Source organism: Apodemus sylvaticus, chromosome 9 (genome assembly GCF_947179515.1).
Source record: "Apodemus sylvaticus chromosome 9, mApoSyl1.1, whole genome shotgun sequence".
In the NCBI taxonomy this organism is placed as follows: Eukaryota; Metazoa; Chordata; class Mammalia; order Rodentia; family Muridae; genus Apodemus; species Apodemus sylvaticus.
In genome coordinates this window covers 110374423-110391701 of record NC_067480.1, presented here as the reverse complement: position 1 = coordinate 110391701, position 17279 = coordinate 110374423, and the positions used below count along the sequence as shown (strand labels likewise).

The window sequence follows — 17279 nt, the reverse complement described above, 5'->3', positions numbered from 1 at the left end:
CGCCCGTCCTAGACTCTAGCAGCCTGCACTAGAGAGCCCATCTCTTCCTTGGTATATTTTCCTTATTCATTTGGATTTTTCATTTTTATTCCCAATATTAAAAATCTTTGGTTGGTTGCCCAGCTTTGGGAAACATAATACACAGAAGTTGCCGTCCCTCCCATTCTTCATTCCCTCTTCCTTGATTCTTTGGTTCCCTCCTTCCTTCCTTCCTTCCTTCCTTCCTTCCTTCCTTCCTTCCTTCCTTCCTTCCTTCCTTCCTTCCTTCCTTCCTTCCCAAATTACTGCTTTCCACAACACCCTGAAAAGACAGAGGCAGGCTTCCCCACTAGCCTACAAAACATAACATATATCCCCATTCTTTCCTGAACTTTGCTTTACTGTCATTTTCCCCTAAAGAAGACAATTCCCTGAGCCTTGGAACTGTCTTCCAAGATATCATTACTGAAGCTTCCATTCTTCCCAAGGGTCTTTCTAGACTCCTACAGCCTTTGGGAATTGTTACCTCTGACCTTCAATACACAGAAGAACCCAAAACCAGTTGGCACTTTGCCATTTTGTACTGGCTACCTTTTCATTGAGTACTATGTTTCCCTGAACAAGATAAGAAACTTAATCCCAGAGGGAGATAGAAACAGTCTTTTCCTCCTTCATCCTTCCTCTACCTATCACACTGACAAGACTGCACAGGGAGTGTGAATGTGTTTGTACATGAAATAACAGTTATCAGCAGAGTTATACAGTCACAATCCTTCCAAACCTGTTTTCCTAGCTACTCAACCCATCTAGTGTACCAAATGGTGTTCTGCTTCAAATACCGCTCTAAATATTGAAAGAGTGAAGCTCAATAGCAAATACTTTACTTTGGGGCAATGGGCAAAATGTCCAGTTTGACCAGTTCACTGTCAAGATAGCAGCGCCGTGCTGGAGCAAATGGAAAGCTAGAATCATAATCTATGATCAGAGAGCCTTTATAATATTTAACTACCTTTATATTGGATCTTTTGGAACTAATTATAACTGTACAGGTAGTTCATTTCAGTTAAACTATCCAATTTTATCTGAGGTAATTTATATACAAAAAGGATTTGTAGTTTTAATTTACATATGAATGCATATGTGTATTATAATGATGTATGTAGGTGATACAAATATCTCAGGTGTTGGCCCAAAGTTGACATGTATTTTAAGAAATTAAAATTCCAATGACAACTCTGCAATAAACTACTAATAGACCAATGTGATGATTGAGTGCTCTCTAGCCTGTCATATGATCTAAGGCCCATTTGTTGTGATTATTTACATATATGTGCATGTGAAATTATGAATTAAACAATTTGAATTCAGATTTTAAATGTGTACTGATTCAGTGAAGGTGTATAGAGCAAATTATGCAAATATGGTTGTTTATTCCAGAAACTAGCATGCAAATCACTTTATTAGGAAACACAAAGTATAGTTACTTTATATCAAGAATTTGAAATAATTCTGTGATTTGCCAGATCTAGATGGAGCAGTGTACAATGTTACCCGTTTACCATCCACAGCCCACGATGAGATACCACCAAGATGTACCATTAACTTCTGTCTTCAAAGACAGTTGCCCTTCACCAAGCCTAGCTACAGAAGTTCTATGAATCTTCTTAGAAAATTAGAACACTCAATGGCTACACTGGGTTCTAGGCATGATGCTATGCACTATCGTTTCAGAGTATGTCAATTTGTCAAAGCCCACATGGAAACAGTAGGATGTGTCTGATGTCTGGGAATTTGAACCATCTTTGGATTTGTAAGTGTTTTCACAAAAATAACATAAAGGGTTATGAGGCAGGATTTTCCTTGTCCAATTACATTAAAAAATATTCCTGCAGCAGGAAGTCTGTAATCGGACAGGGAAAAGGGAGGCAGAGTGGGGAATGGCAAAGACTAAAGTTATCTCAGGAGAGAGAGAAAGCCAAGATGGAGGTGGACAGACACGAATAAGATTCTGATCCTGCATGGTTTTAAATAGCCATAGGTAGTCATAAAGAATAGAATAATTGAGATAACTTGTCTAATCTAGGTAAGTAGCTTGTACCATTATCAATTGGCCCTGAAATTATTGTGTGGACATCTTTGCGAATTGAGAATTTATTAATATATAAATCCAACTTGTTAATTATAGGCTTCTAGAGTTTTGTTTCTACTGGGTTGCTGGGTGTTGTGGCAGCTGACTGCAGGGTGGACAGTGGTTGCATGGGGCTGGTGTGGTAATGAAGGGAACTCGGGAGCTCTGGTCCCACCAGAGAGTGGTGGGGAGAGAGTCACTGGATGAAGCACAGGAACTTGGAGATTCATTTATTAGATTTATTAATCTAATTAATTAAATAATAATTATAAATATATTTATTATATTTCACACAACAGTGCAAACATACAAGTACTAGCTGAAAACAATTTCAATCTTTCAATTGTGATTCTAGTTTACCCAAGCCTTTGATAATAGCAGAGTAAGTTTGGTCTGTAACTTATAGATTCAGTATTGCTTGGGATGCTTTCATGCTAGAATTTCTTCTCTTTAACCTTTCTGGAAGCTTCTCACAATAAGGAAGGGGTTAGTTGATGTAACACAGCTTTGCTGTGTTTGACTGGTATCCCTCAGTCTTCACTCCTGGTGATGCTAAGCTTGGCTCTAAGCATCATGATCCAGATTTTCACAACTTTTTATATTCTACAAGTTAGTAAAACCTTTTCTGGTGCTATGCCTCTGGGATTGGGTCAAGGATCATCAGTAAAATGTTTCCACCTCTGTCCTCTGAAGGACTCCGGGGAGAAGACAAATAACTGTTTACATCATCAGTCTAGATGTTCCGAACATGGATTCAGTTCAGTGCGATATGAAATCAATTCTATGAGAGAAATAATATCAAGGAGTTTATCTTTGGCATCATCTGGTAGCAAGCCTGGGAGACTATTCTGATGTTCCATGAGTGTATGTTTTGAGAACGCTTGGAAGTCCAGACAGGGTCTATCACAGAAAACCAATAGGTTGTCGTGTGTTTAAGTGGACAAGAGCTTCCACTTAAACACATACCCACGTGCTTTCTTTGTCTGTCTCTTGCCTTGACCGGGACAGCCATCCATCTCTATCCACAAAGCAGCTCATGGCTGTGCCTCCTTGAGAGCAAGTACACGAGGAGCCTTGGGAACTCCCACTGCATTTGCACACTTTGAATTGTGAGTTATCCAGATCCCTCCTGAAATCTGACTCTGGAAAAACTCAGAGTGGACCACTGAGCTAAGTGGATGAGGCATTTTCTGGGTGACAGAGAGACCACAAAAACTGATCGTCATTCTGAAAGCAAACCGACTTTCTCTTAGAAGGAATCCAGCAGGTGTTCTTATTTCCTTCTAAGTTTTCTTTTATGTTAAATAGACTTACTCCAACAATTCCACATTCACAGATCTATAATCTCCTCTAGCAAGGGTAAAATTTACATATAAATATAAGTCCCAGGGGAAAACCTGAAGTCTGAGGAAATGAGAATGAGTTATAAAATGTCTTCACTGTTATGGCAGTTCCTAGTTAAAATTTAATACTGCAAGTTAATGACCAATCACTGTTAATAAATAATAGAATGTATGAATTGAGTTCAGTTATTTGAGTACATTAACTTGCTGTCTGAAAAAATATCCATCTTAGGAGCTGTTCTAAAATTATATAACTTATTAGCTATCAAATTATTTTCTCCATAATAATGTCCACCTGAGGTTAATGCTCATCCTTTCAGATTTAAAAAAAAATACCTTCCCTTACTTCCGGGAGCTGCTTTCGCAGTGAAATATAACTAAGAGAGCCATGCCTGTTCCTATACACACTATCAAATGAGTCATGAATCTGAAAGGCAAGAGCTAATGGGGAGAGGACTGAGGCTATGCAAAGTGAACACACTTTAATCTGTCCACCTCAGTTTAGTCTACAAAGTGGTAAGACTGCCTTCATAGGTTGTGTAAAGAGTTGGGCAAGAGAAAACTGTTCATTAGGAGTTAATGGCTACCATTCCTGTCTCCCTCTGACACCACTAGGAGAAAGGAACCAGTTTCCCAATTCAGGATCATGTGACTGTAAATACTGAAGGGAGAGATCTCTGAAGGTCCTGGGATCAGGGAAGGATCTTGCTTCATCCATCCCACTCTTTGCCTGAGTTCAGAAGGCAAGGTGTAAATTAGTGGCAACTTTTGACTGTGTGTGACAATTAAGAAATAATTAAAATAATTAGTGCTTTACATATTTTTAAAAAATCTGCCTATGGGAACATGATGAGAGCCAGGGTGTTCTCTGCCTATGGGAATGCTATGAGGGTCAGGGGTGTGCTGGTTTGGTAGTAGAAGAAAGAACACAAGAAAAAAGATTTCTCTACAGCCATCAACAGCAGACAAACTATTCCCAGAGAGAACATTCCCTCATAAACATCACTTCACAAGTGTTGAACACTTTGTATATATTAATAGTTTCCCTTCTCACAAGGATCTGAGACATCTTAAATTATTATCAAAGACCATTACTTTAAAAAAAATCCCAGTGCTAAGCCATCAGAGATACAATGGCCATAATCATGTTTATACTCTATAAATTGTGCTCTGTATTTTATGAAGGTGTTGGTTGCACACTTTTTGGGGTTCCCACTGCAAAATGAAAACAAGGAGACAATAGTACTATATATATATACACACACACACACACACACACACACACACATATATATATATATATACCCTAATAAATAGGTAATTAAAATGTGTTAAGAGTTACAAGATCACAACATAAGCTCATTAATCAAAGTGAAGGGCTCTGATATTATGAATGATATTATGAAATATGTTCTCAATGTTCCGACCCCTTCCCAGACATCTAGGCTGTAGACTCTTCTTAGTGGCCAACATCTTTGAGTGATAGTGATTGGTTGATGGCTGCAGATTCATCAAGATGGGATCTGCCCATGAAAAGACCAAGGCAAAGTTCAACTGCTAAGACTGTTATCCTCACGTCCCAACCTCATGGAAGGGTAAGGCTGGAAGATAAAATTGATAACCTTTGTCCAATGATGTAATCCACCTATGGCCAATGATAGTATTAATCATGCCTGTGTAAAAGGAATCCAAAAGGGCAGGTTCTGAGGGTTTTTAGATAGCTTGCATGTGGGGAGTTGATGTTTTGGATGGGGGGTAGAAGCTTCATGCCCTTCCCCTGTATCTTGCATGATACACCACTTCATCTGTATCTTTTGCAGCATTGATACATTAAACCAATAGATAGATAGATAGATAGATAGATAGATAGATAGATAGATAGATGCTCTGTGAGCTAATCCAGTAAGGAGAAGGTGTGGGAACTCTATTGTACAGCCCATTGGTTAAAATAACAAGACAGCACACTGGGGTTTGTAATTACCCTCCGAGGATGAGAAGAGACAGTCTGGGGGACTGAGCTCTTAGCCTGTGTATCTGATGCTATCTCCAGGTAGACACTATCAGAAATGGTTTGGTTTAGAGGGAAGCCAGTTGATGTCTGCTATAGAATTTATTGCTCCATTATCAGGTGAGGAGATACTTCTCTATACTATTGTTACAATGCAGCAAGAGATGATGACCGGGGTTCTTTGTTTCCTCTGCATCCTTGCAGAGTCTTCTACTGTGTGAGTGGTAACTAGTTCCCATATCCTATGTGATCTGAGATCTGTTCACTCACCACTGTGACTGCATCGTTGAGCAGAGACTCGCCAAAAACCAGGATGTAGAGCTGTTCGTTGACGTGAATGTTCTCAAAGACAGCAAGCACAGCCACGGGGTCCACAGCTGAGATCAGGCTGCCGAAGAGGAGGTTCTGGAGCAGGGTGATGTCGCTGAGGCCAAATGCCTCAATCTGGCAGATGCCAAACAAAGACACCCCAATGCCAATGGAATTCCACAGTGTGCCTACCACAGCATACCAGAAAATGGTGCCAAAGTTCTCAAAGAAGGGGCGAGTGGGCATGAAGTAGCCAGCATCCAGAACAATGGGTGGCAGGAGGTACAGGAAAAACACATCTGTCTTCATTGCAGGCGGAGACTTCTCATCAACACCGAAGATAATCCCACCTAGTAGAAGCCCAACCATTATGAGGAGGCAGCTCTCCGGTACAATCGTGGGCAACTTGTGATACAGGTGGAAACCTGGTTAGGAGAAACACAGAGCCTGGATTATGCAGGAGTCAAAGAGAAGGGATGTGATTTCCCATTGCAACAGTGGATACAATTTCGTAATCTCCAATCTTCGTAATCTTACCTATTCACATATATGCAGGAGACACTACTGAAGCATAAACTGAATTTTAAGCCAGAAATCAAATGCTATAAATACCCATTGTTTCCATGGCACCATGTGAGGGTTTTTATACCTTTATTATGTTTCTCTAAAATGCTATAGAAATGTAATAGATCTATGTGATTTGTGTGTGTTGTGTGTGCCCCCATGTGTGCTGGTGCTTCTGTTTGTGGGAATGCCAGTACATATCTTTGCCTACGTGTGTGCACTCAGCATTTCCCTCCCTCTTCACCATACCCTTCTGCTCATGTGTCCTATATGTTAGGAGCACACCAGGAGAATTTCTGGGAGGCTCTTATGCAGGCCCGAGGACACTTCTGGTGTTGCTTCTCAGGAGCGAGCTGTTCACATCTATTTGTTGTTATTTTAGTATGCTTGTTTGCTTGTTTGTTTGAGGCAGGGTCTTTAACTATCAAGGACATGTTAATTTGACTAGTAACCCATCAGCTTCCCCAGCTCTGAAATTACAAGCACATGCTAACACACCCAGATTTTTCTCCTGGATTCTCTCAAATCTCTTATTTGGACAGCAAGTACTTTCTTAATGGTGCTATTTCCTCAGCCCCAAATCATGCAATTTTATACTTAAAACAATTCAACTCCATTCTGAATATCTTTGGTTATCACATTTCACTCCATCCTACCCTAACCTCTGTAGGTAGACAAGGCAGTTGTTTTTAATGCAGATCCAAAGTGATAACCAAGGCTCAAAGCCCTCCAGCTTCTTACCAAGGTGATTGGGTCAAGAATTATCTTAGGGTGGGGGGTGAGGAGAAGGTATGGGATGTGGAGCAGTCAGAGGGTGGGTGGGGGTTGGGAGGAATAAAATATGGAATATAAGAAATAAATAATTAATTAATTTTAAAAAAACAATAAAAAAGAGTCATCTTAGAGATGACTTTTGCTTTCTTTCTCTACTGTTAATAAAAGATAGTATTTTCTTTACCTTTAATTTCAGGTCCTTTCATTTTAATACAGAATGTGTTAAATTTTTGAGATGTAGGATCGTTAAGAGAAAATCAAGTAAATTCACTGAGAAGTGCTTGTGGTGGTACATGCCTCCAATCCCAGCACTTGGGAGGCAGAGGCAGGCAGATCTCTGTGAGTTCAAGGCCAGTCTGGTCTGAGTCTAGGAGAGCCAGGACTGTTACACAGAGAAATTCTGTCAGGGAAAAACCAAAAGATGGTCTTTCCTTCAGGCTCTGCTCCACACTTTGTCTCTGTATTTCCTCCCATGGGTATTTCATACCTCTTCTAAGAAGGACCAAAGTATACAGTAGAAAATTACAAAACAAAACAAAAAGAGAACCAAAGGCCGGGTGGAGGCCCGGGTGGGAATCTTTAATCCCAGCACTCTGGGAGGCAGAGGCAGACGGATTTCTGAGTTTGAGGCCAGCCTAGTCTACAAAGTGAGTTCCAGGACAGCCAGGGCTACACAGACAAACCCTGTCTCAAAAAAACCAGAGAGAGAGAGAGACAAAAAAAAGGTATGTTAAGTAACTATTTTATGAAGAATATACACCCACCATGAGTTCCACCTCTGGAAGAGTCCCCAAACAAGTGGAGACACAGGTGTATCTCTGAATTACTTCAGACTAGTACACGTAAGTTCAGGTGACTATAGCTATTTGCTAAAGAAAACATGCACAAGGAGCCAGTACTGGGCATACTTCAAATATAAACTCCTACACAGACAAAAGAGCCTCACAAGAAAGGAAAGGTAGGAAATAGCTATCTCTTACTCCATGCAGGAATTCAGTGTACCTTTGACATAAAGAACACCCCAGACGCTGCCATTGCCTAGATTTCTGTTAGTAGCATTCCTACGTTTGCCCTTTCCATCTTGTTAGCTCTGGTGTTAGTTGGTCTTGTCTCTGGCTGATGTTTGAGCCTTCTGTGAGGCTGCAGGGCTATTTCTGCAACACTGGATGGCTGGGTTTCCATTTTCACAGATTGCTGACATGCTGCCTTCCTCTTGGGTGCCCTTGGAGCCTTAGTGTTCCTTGCCCCAGATTGTGTCTGTGAACCAGGTGGTGCTGGTGGTGTATGCTTCGGGGAACTTTTCTGCAGGGATCAGCAGAGTTCTCTCTGCAGGGCAGCAGCACCCCCAACCAGGTTGGTGCACACAAGGCTAGCCTATCTGGCAAAAGGCTGGCCGGCTTAGGCCTGAGCAATGTTCGCCTTAGGCTATGACTGTTAATTGGTTCTGTCAGGTAGCCAAGATGGTGGCGTGCGCTCACTCCCTGAAAGTGCTGGGAGAGTCTGTCCTGCTAATAACCTCCTGGTCAGGTTGGAAACCCAAATAACCCTATTAAAAATGGGGTACAGAGCTAAACAAAGAATTTTCACATGAAGAACTTAGGATGGCTGAGAAGCATCTTAAAAAACACTCGACTTCATTAGTCATTAGGGAAATGCAAATCAAAACAACCCTGAGATTTCACCTCACACCAGTCAGAATGGCTAAGATTAAAAATTCAGGAGACAGCAAGTGTTGGCGAGGATGTGGAGAAAGAGGAACACTCCTCCACTGCTGGTGGGGTTGCAAATTCGTACAACCACTCTGGAAATCAGTCTGGCAGTTCCTCAGAAAACTGGGCACATCATTTCTGAAGGATCCTGCTATACCACTCCTGGGCATATACCCAGAGGATTTCCCAGCATGTAATAAGGATACATGTTCCACTATGTTCATAGCAGCCCTATTTATAATAGCCAGAAGCTGGAAAGAACCCAGGTATCCCTCAACAGATGAATGGATACAAAAAAAAATGTGGTATATATACACAATGGCGTACTATTCAGCCATTAGAAACAATGAATTCATGAAATTCTTAAACAAATGGATGGAGCTGGAGAACATCATACTAAGTGAGGTAACCCAGTCTCAAAAGATCAATCATGGTATGCACTCACTAATAAGTGGATATTAGCCTAGAAAATTGGAATACCCAAAACATAATCCACACATCAAATGATGTACAAGAAGAGCGGAGGAGTGGCCCCTGGTTCTGGAAAGACTCAGTGTAGCAGTATAAGGCAAAACAAGAACAGGGAAGTGGGAAGGGGTGGGTGGGAGAACAGGGGGAGAGAAGGGGGCTTATGTGACTTTCGGGGAGTGGGGGGCCAGAAAATGGGAAATCATTTGAAATGTAAATAAAAATATATCAAATAAAAAAAAAAAGAACACCCCAGAAGTGGCTGTCACAGAATAAATGGGAGGGGCGTGCTCACTGGGCAAGCAATTGAGGGCAGCACTGAACGTGACTTATCTCATGGAGATTAACTAAAGGGTCTTTGGGAGAACCTATGATTGCACAGTAATAGGCCATCTCCCTGAGACAGTTCATGTTTTAAAATCAAAGCAGAATACGAAAAGGCTATGGCTCTAGTCAAGCCCATTCCAATATAACAGAGTGCAGAGGAGGGGACTTTGAGAGATAATTAGGACCATGACACTTAAACTAGAAACAGGACACACTGGGCAGCATTGGTCAATTGAAGCCAGCATGGCAGCAACAGGAAACTTCAGGACACTGTGGCAAAGGCTGTACTGGTACAAAGATGATCAGAAAGTTACCATAGTAGTGGAAAGGGGGTCCAGATGCCAGGTGCATCCGTGGCGCCCTTCCGAGGACCAAGTATGTCAGGCACATCTGTAGCACCCTCTGGGAGAGTGTCAGGCATATCTGAGGTGCCAACCTCTGCCCCTCAGGACCGTATGTGTGCTTCTCTACCACTGCAGTGACAGTAACAGAGATACTGCCCTTCAACACCACATCCCCTCAGGCCTGACGGATTTTTTCCTCACTGTTCTCATCTCTTCACCTCATTTCTCTCCACACACCCAATCAATATGGTCTACCTGCGTCTGTATCCTAGAATGCCCTCCATAACGAGAGACTTGTTCAAACAGGAAGACTGCTCTGATATTTGAGAACCCCCAGAGGCTGACTCTCAAAACTCAGCCTGTTGCTGAAGGATCTCAGGCTCCTTCCTCCCTCAGGATTCCAGAGAGAAATTTGTTCTTGCTCCTAGGATCAACTTTCCTGGTCTGTGAGCCCCAGAGGTTCTGGGACGGACTGGCTCTGTGGGTCTGTAACAGGAAGAACTGCTCACAGTTGACAGCACATGGCCGGCCCTAGAGGCCTAGGACTGGGACTCTCCGATTTCTGCTCAGAGATTCCCGGGGGTTTGTTTGTTTGTTTTGTCTTTTGGGTGTATGTTTGTTTGTTTTTATGTGTGTGTACACATGTGCACACACCCATGTCTTTAGGCTTTTTGTTTGTTTTGCTTTGTTTTGGATCCTCACTCCCACACAGTGACCCTCTCCCTTGTTCCAGTTGCTTTCCCCCGTGTAAAGAAGGTTCTCTTCTGTCCACCCTGCACCAGCCCACTTCATTTGTGAAAAGGGTAGGACAGGAAGCTGTTTGGAGACAGGAGACTTACGGATCTGTGTGCACTCTGTGAGCTAAAAAAGAGGCCCCTTCAGTGTTTGGAAGACTCCATCATCATCCATCCTTCCTTCCTTCCTTCCTTCCTTCCTTCCTTCCTTCCTTCCTTCCTTCCTTCCTTCCTTCCTTCCCCATCCACCTTCTGCCACACAAGACTATCATCACTAGAAGCAAAGGTTTGGAACCTTAGTCTTAGACTCCCAGCATTCAAAGCCACGAGAAATAAATGCCTTTTTAAAAAATTGCCCAGTCTATGGTATGGTTGCAGCACCAGGAATGGTCTAAGACAGAAAGGTATCAAAATTATAGGAAGGGCGTATGGATGTGCTGGAATACATTCCCAAGACCCACTGCCACCACGGTTGTTTTAATAAGTGAAACTCTCTTACAAATGCGTGACATACTATGTTGTGAGATTCCATGAGCTGGAGCAACTTAATCTGGAAGAATATAAAATAGTAATTTTTACACAATAAAATGAACATCTGTATGTGAGGTATTCAAATGACCTACTGTGGGTTGTTTTATTGCTACAGCCCAGCAGGCTGGAGTACTAAGTGGAATTAATGTAGCCAGTGGGTGCAGCTGTCCCCTGCTCATGGCCTCTGGCCCACTGACCTCATTGTGAAACAGAATGAGAAGTCCTCCAAAACCCCATCTCCCCACATGCTGCCTCCTTTCACAGCCAGCATTTCCTGTAAGATAAGAGCATGCCAGCAACAGCCTCCTGGGGAACCCAGGATCCCAGCACAGTCCGTTGCCTCCTGGAACTCAGCTCTGAGCAGAGACATGGGCCTTCAAGTTGCCACTCTGGACTACCATGCTGGTTCGGAGTGTGCTCCCCAGTGCTTTCTGGTGCAGGACTGTGGTTGGGCGCCTAGTGTTCCCAGGCTAACTCATGGGCGAGAGAGTGAACTATCTACCTCGAGGGGGAAAAATCCCCAGCGATAACTGGGTTATAGGCCACACAGCACGGCAACGGTCCGTGCAACCTCTCCAGTGCACAGAATTGTAGCTGCCTCCTTCACTTCATAGGAAAAAGCCGGAGAAAACACTTGTAATGATTTGCAGACAAACATCACGAAGCCTGGAGGCAAAACAGCACTGGAGGAGGCTTGCTTTCAGAGACACCCACTCCTGTTCCTGATGTTTCCTTTCCCTAACTCAGCCTCTGGGAGACCGAGGGCTCTTTCACACTCCAGGAGGGAAGTTCTCCCAGTGTGGAAAGCACCTCCTAAGGCCTCTGAGTGGAGGATCGGAAATGACATATGGGCTGAAGTAAGGGACAAGAGACAGAAAAGGTGTCCATAGATCCCAGACAGGAATGCCTGTCAATCCAAGCAATGTGCCAGGTTCTCACCAAGACCTCAGCCAATAGGACACAGCAGCAGGGAAGCAAACAGAACAGAGCAAAAGAGGCAATCAGAACCCCAGGCCAATGGGACAATGGGACAAAGGCCCAAGGAGGAGGGCAGGTCTGTGCAAATAGATGCAGGGAAGAAAATCAACCAAAGGTGAAATCCCAGTGTGAGCAGCATCAGACTGGAACACATGTGAGTCAACTGGGAATTTATACAAATTGTCTGTCAAAATGGACTGAGTGACTGTTTCCTGAAATAGGACAGTAGCTACTGAATCTGTCCTGCTGTTCCATGATCAAGATGGGATTAAGTGAAGGGCGGTCACAGGAGTCCTCAGCCTAGTGCCCTTTAGGGCACTGAAGCAGAGGCATGAAGGGCACACTGTGACAGCCTGGTAGACAAGAGGTTGTGTTCCCACGTCTGTGCTTCAGTGAGCACATGGAATCAGCTGACCACCAAAATGGGCAGCTTTTATAGTTTTGTTTTGTTTTATAACTGACTTCTTAAATATCAGTCACACTCACACACACACACACACACACATACTAATCACCATTCACAACGTGCATATGTTTGTTTCTCTCTCTAGATATTTTGTGAATGTGAAATTTAACTAACAGACAGAAGTCACTGTGCCTGGATATTCAATCCTCCTAGTATTAGTAATGTACCGGGCAATGGAGAGGAAAACCAAATGAAATTGTTGCTGGTTTTTATGACGCTGATATGAACTACCACAGAAATAATACTGTGCAGTTCAAAGAATGGCCAAGATGTTCAGCATAGTACCAGAGAGTAAATAGTTTTAGCATGTAGGCTGAATTTTAGTTTGTCTTCATAGGGCCTGTGAAGCAATGCATTATGGGTAATAGCAAAATGAACTCCTGTGCCCATGTTTTAATGAAGCTTTATTCATGAGCTTTGAAACTAGACTCCCATACAGTTCCACATGCTGCTATGTTCTTATTTAAATTTGGTTTGATCATTTAGAAATGATCCTTAGTCCATGGGCCATACAAAGCCAATCCATGGACGATGTTTGGGCTGCAGCCAGCTATGTGGTTACCTACCCAGGTGCAGGCTATTTGTAGTTTCTGGTAACTTCTGTTTATTGTTTGAGGGATATCGTTTTTCTTTTCATTCAATTTTTATTACCAGCATATAAAACTCTGCAATGATAGGGCTTTAAATTTTTATCGTTTTATTTTTATTGTAACAAATCTCAGTAGGAGAACAGGAGTGTACTCACATAAAAATACAATGTACAATACTCCTTCCCGAGAGTTACATGAATTGAATCTCTCTCTACATATAAGTCTAGAAATAAACTGAGCTTAAAAACTCAACATCTGCATAAAAAAATCAGTAAGATTAATTTACTCTATTTTCTCACTGTAGCTACCATAACCTGTTTTGTCAAATTCTGGGAAGAAGGCAAGGGAAGAAAACCCTACAGGAAGCTTCAGATAGCAGGACCTACCAAAGAGCAACAATGCCAAAGTCAGAATCAGAGAAAAGCATAGAAAATAAACCTACAAACAACAGCAAAATAAAAACTAACCAGACAAGGCAGGTTTTTACACACACACACACACACACACACACACACTACTCAAGGGTCAAGGGAGGCAGGGGATTAGCAGAAAGTAGTTGAGACTCTCTGGGTTGCTGCATTAGCAAATGTCCCAATTTGATTGTATTTTTGTTGTATATTTTAAAGTGGATTGAAGAAGTACATAATAGCATCTCTTGGATGAACAAGCATATGCCAAGCTTGAGTTAAGCATGGAACAATCACATGTGGACTCCAGGGTGCTATTGTGCAGCGATCATGCCTGCCTGGCCCAGCCCTGGGATCTGGGGCTGGCTATCCTCAGACTTAATAATACATGTAAGTCATGCGTACCTGGTTGGGGGAAAAGGGGAAAAATATAGAAAAGTGCTTATTCCTTTCAATGCCTGAAAACAAGCTTGACATGAAATAAATAATATGCAAAATACATGGAATTCAATAAATAAAAGAAATTTAATTTAAACTATCTTAAAGAAGTATTTCATTAAAATATATCTTTTTATTTAAAATAAAGATATTTTGTTAAAGATAATAAAGATATATTAAAAGCATACTACCAGGCATGTAGACTCGTCATAACATTTACTCATAAATTAAAGCTGAAAGAGTAATTTAACAATCACCCTCAATCATAACTTAGCTCTATGGGTGCAGGCTTTCTTCGCATTGACTGTTACACCTATTGGGTTCACAATGCACTGATCTTAATAAAATTATTGTAAACTTTGAAAATAGAAATGAAATGTCAAACAATGTTGAAATCACTTAGAGTAGAACTCAGATGCTACTTAATTCTCCCAGATGACTTGGCCACTTAAAGGAAAGGAAAAGCTAATGCATTACTGCCCAGGATGGACTTTGAAAAGGTACAAAGACAAGAATTAATCATAGATTTATTGGGCATCCTTTGTCAATGAGGGTTGGATGACTTAGATCATGCATACACCTTGTGTTCAGTGAACATATCTCTAGTCCAGTAGATAAGATATGCTCATAATAATTGATGATGGAAGAAAGGCAATCAATGTCATCATAAAAGGGATACAGCAGATACCAGAGAAATGGGAGTGAGAAACAGGTCAGATGAGGACACAAGAAAGCCTCATGAGTGAAGGTGACGTTAAGATTGGTTGGTGAGGAATTTTTAAATTCCTCTAATAATGAAGCAGAAAGGAAGGCTCAGATAGAGGGACTAGGTCCAGAAGGACGTGCAGTGACTGGTTTGGAGGGAAGTGAAACTGTAACCCATCAGCAAGGATCCACACTGCTCAGAATGTAAGCACCTGTTGACCAGCCTCTCTACCATGGTGAGAAGAAACCAGTAAAGAGATCTTGGCATTTCCTCATGTTCATACATGGAAAAAAACAGAAAAAAAAGTCACTTTCAAGAGACTGGAATTTAGAAATAAGAAGATCAAATCACCCAAAGAGGCAAAACAAATGAATACAATTAGCCATCAGTATAAAGAAAAAAGTTGTCTATAAACATAAGTCTGAGGTGCTTAGCATAGGCAAGACTACACATAGCCTTCCCATAATTCTGTCAAAGATGGTCTCAGCACAGGGAGGAGGTGATGAAAGAATGGGCACTTAGCAATAAAAAGGAAATCTCAGATAATGAGGATTTCTGTTTCTTCATATACTGTGCTCATAGGATTGAAAAGTCATAGAATATTGTACTCGGGATATTTACTATGGTTTTGTGTGTGATGGGAAGAAACTGGAGGAAGCAGAAATCATTATTCCATCAAATTTTTGTTTCATCTAATCTATATTTCTTGTAACTCTTTCATACACTAGTCATTACAGCTGGCACAAGGGTAGTAGTGGCCATCCAATGATAAGACACAAAAGTTAAGTGAATGCACAAAAGCAGGTGATAATGGGGACATAGAGGGAAGAAGGGAAGGGTGAGGGAGTCCTTCTCATGGATAATTCATATCTGTGTGGTCCAGGAGAGACAAAAATCCTAAGTGAAGTAAAGGAGTCAATACATGGTACAAGTTCTTTCCAAAACATGAATGAAAAGAACAAGAACAGAGAGGCCTTGGGCTGGGAGACTTCTGGTCGACCAGGCCAGTCTGGCAGGAGCTCAGAGAGTAAAGAAGAGTGCAGTAGAAAGAACAGAACCAGCAAATGCTAGAATATACCAATTCTAGGGCCAGGAGAAGATTTTGGATCTGTTCTGAGAATAATGTAGAGAGCTAGTAGGCTCGTGAAAAGAGGCAGGTATGACTGGATTCATGATTGTAAAGGGTCGTTTGGCTGTTCTCAGTGCATTTTTGAGCAGTTGAGAAGTGGCCCTCTTGAAGAGGAAGGTGTGCAACCAACCTAATATGATGCCAGCCTGGAGAGTCCTGAGATGGGGGTGGGGAGAGTGGTCAAGCAGGGATCCACAGTTTTAGTTTGATCAACTAATTATTGAGTAGGATATTATTGAGATGGAGAACAACAGAAAGAGAGAAATGCCAACTAGAATGTTCTTGAATAGCATCATTCTGCTTAAATATTTACCTAGAAAAAACAGCAGGCAGTATGTATAGAACACTATTGAAGAGCCATGGCTTCCTAAAGATGTGATGTCATACTTGTTCTCAATCACTGCCATACACACTACCATCTGGCTTTATTGCACCATGAATGAATCATAAGAATGAAACTATAAATCCAGATAGTGGCATATAAAGGCAGAAGAATGTCTCATAAAGAAAGAGGCCAGATAGCAATGAGGACAGACAGCACAACTTAATGGGTGTTACAGAATTGTGTAGATAGCAAGATGTAACAAAACCACACAGAGACGTTTCTTTTATAGTTCAACTGTAAAAAGAACTACACTCTGGGTGGAGTGCAGTTGTCCACACCTATAATCACAGCATTTGGGAGGAGGAGGCAGGAAGATTAGCATTTCCAGGTCAACCTCAGCCACATAGAAAGTTCAAGGCTAGCCTAGGCTACCTGAGATTGATCTCAAAATAGAAAACAACAGAACTCCCAGGTAGTCATAATTTAAGAGGTAGAATACTGTTACCATGAAGAACATAAAGAATATTAAGGTAGGAAATGTTCAGGCCTTTGCATTAGCACCAAAACACACGTGTGGATCAGCAGACTGGAACCGAAGACCCAGATGTAAATCCTCACAGCTCCAACCTCTTCACTTTTGACAAGGATTCTGAACGTATATAATGAAGGAAATAAAGCCTCCTTAACAAATGATGCTAAAACGGAACATTTTGTACTCTGAAGAATAAAAAATAGGTCTTGGCCTCTCACTCTTTATGAATATGAACATAAAATGGATCAAAGACCTTAATGTAAGACCTGATATTCTGAAACTGCTAAGGAAGAGTCAGGGTGAACTCCTTAACACACAGACAGGTGTGGGCAAGTGCTATCTGAACAGGACGTCAGCTGCTTAAGCAATGGCCAACAGTAGAGAGGTGAAACTTCACGTTAGGAAGCAATCCAACAAAGAGGTAGCCTCTCTCAGAGAATGCAGAGCTAGAGTGCACAAAGAAGCCCAAACTCTAAACAGCAAAAGGGGA

At 41.7% G+C, this 17279-nt stretch overlaps 1 protein-coding gene across 1 annotated transcript in view; it reads right to left on the bottom strand.

The window, feature by feature from the left end:
- The window catches only part of Slc9a2 (solute carrier family 9 member A2), an 82467-nt gene that overhangs the window by 46458 nt on the left and 18730 nt on the right, over nt 1-17279 (bottom strand). Inside the window, exon 2 of the mRNA XM_052193547.1 lies at nt 5729-6192. Coding sequence (XP_052049507.1) covers nt 5729-6192 — 464 coding nt within the window. The remainder of the gene's footprint in view (nt 1-5728; nt 6193-17279) is intronic.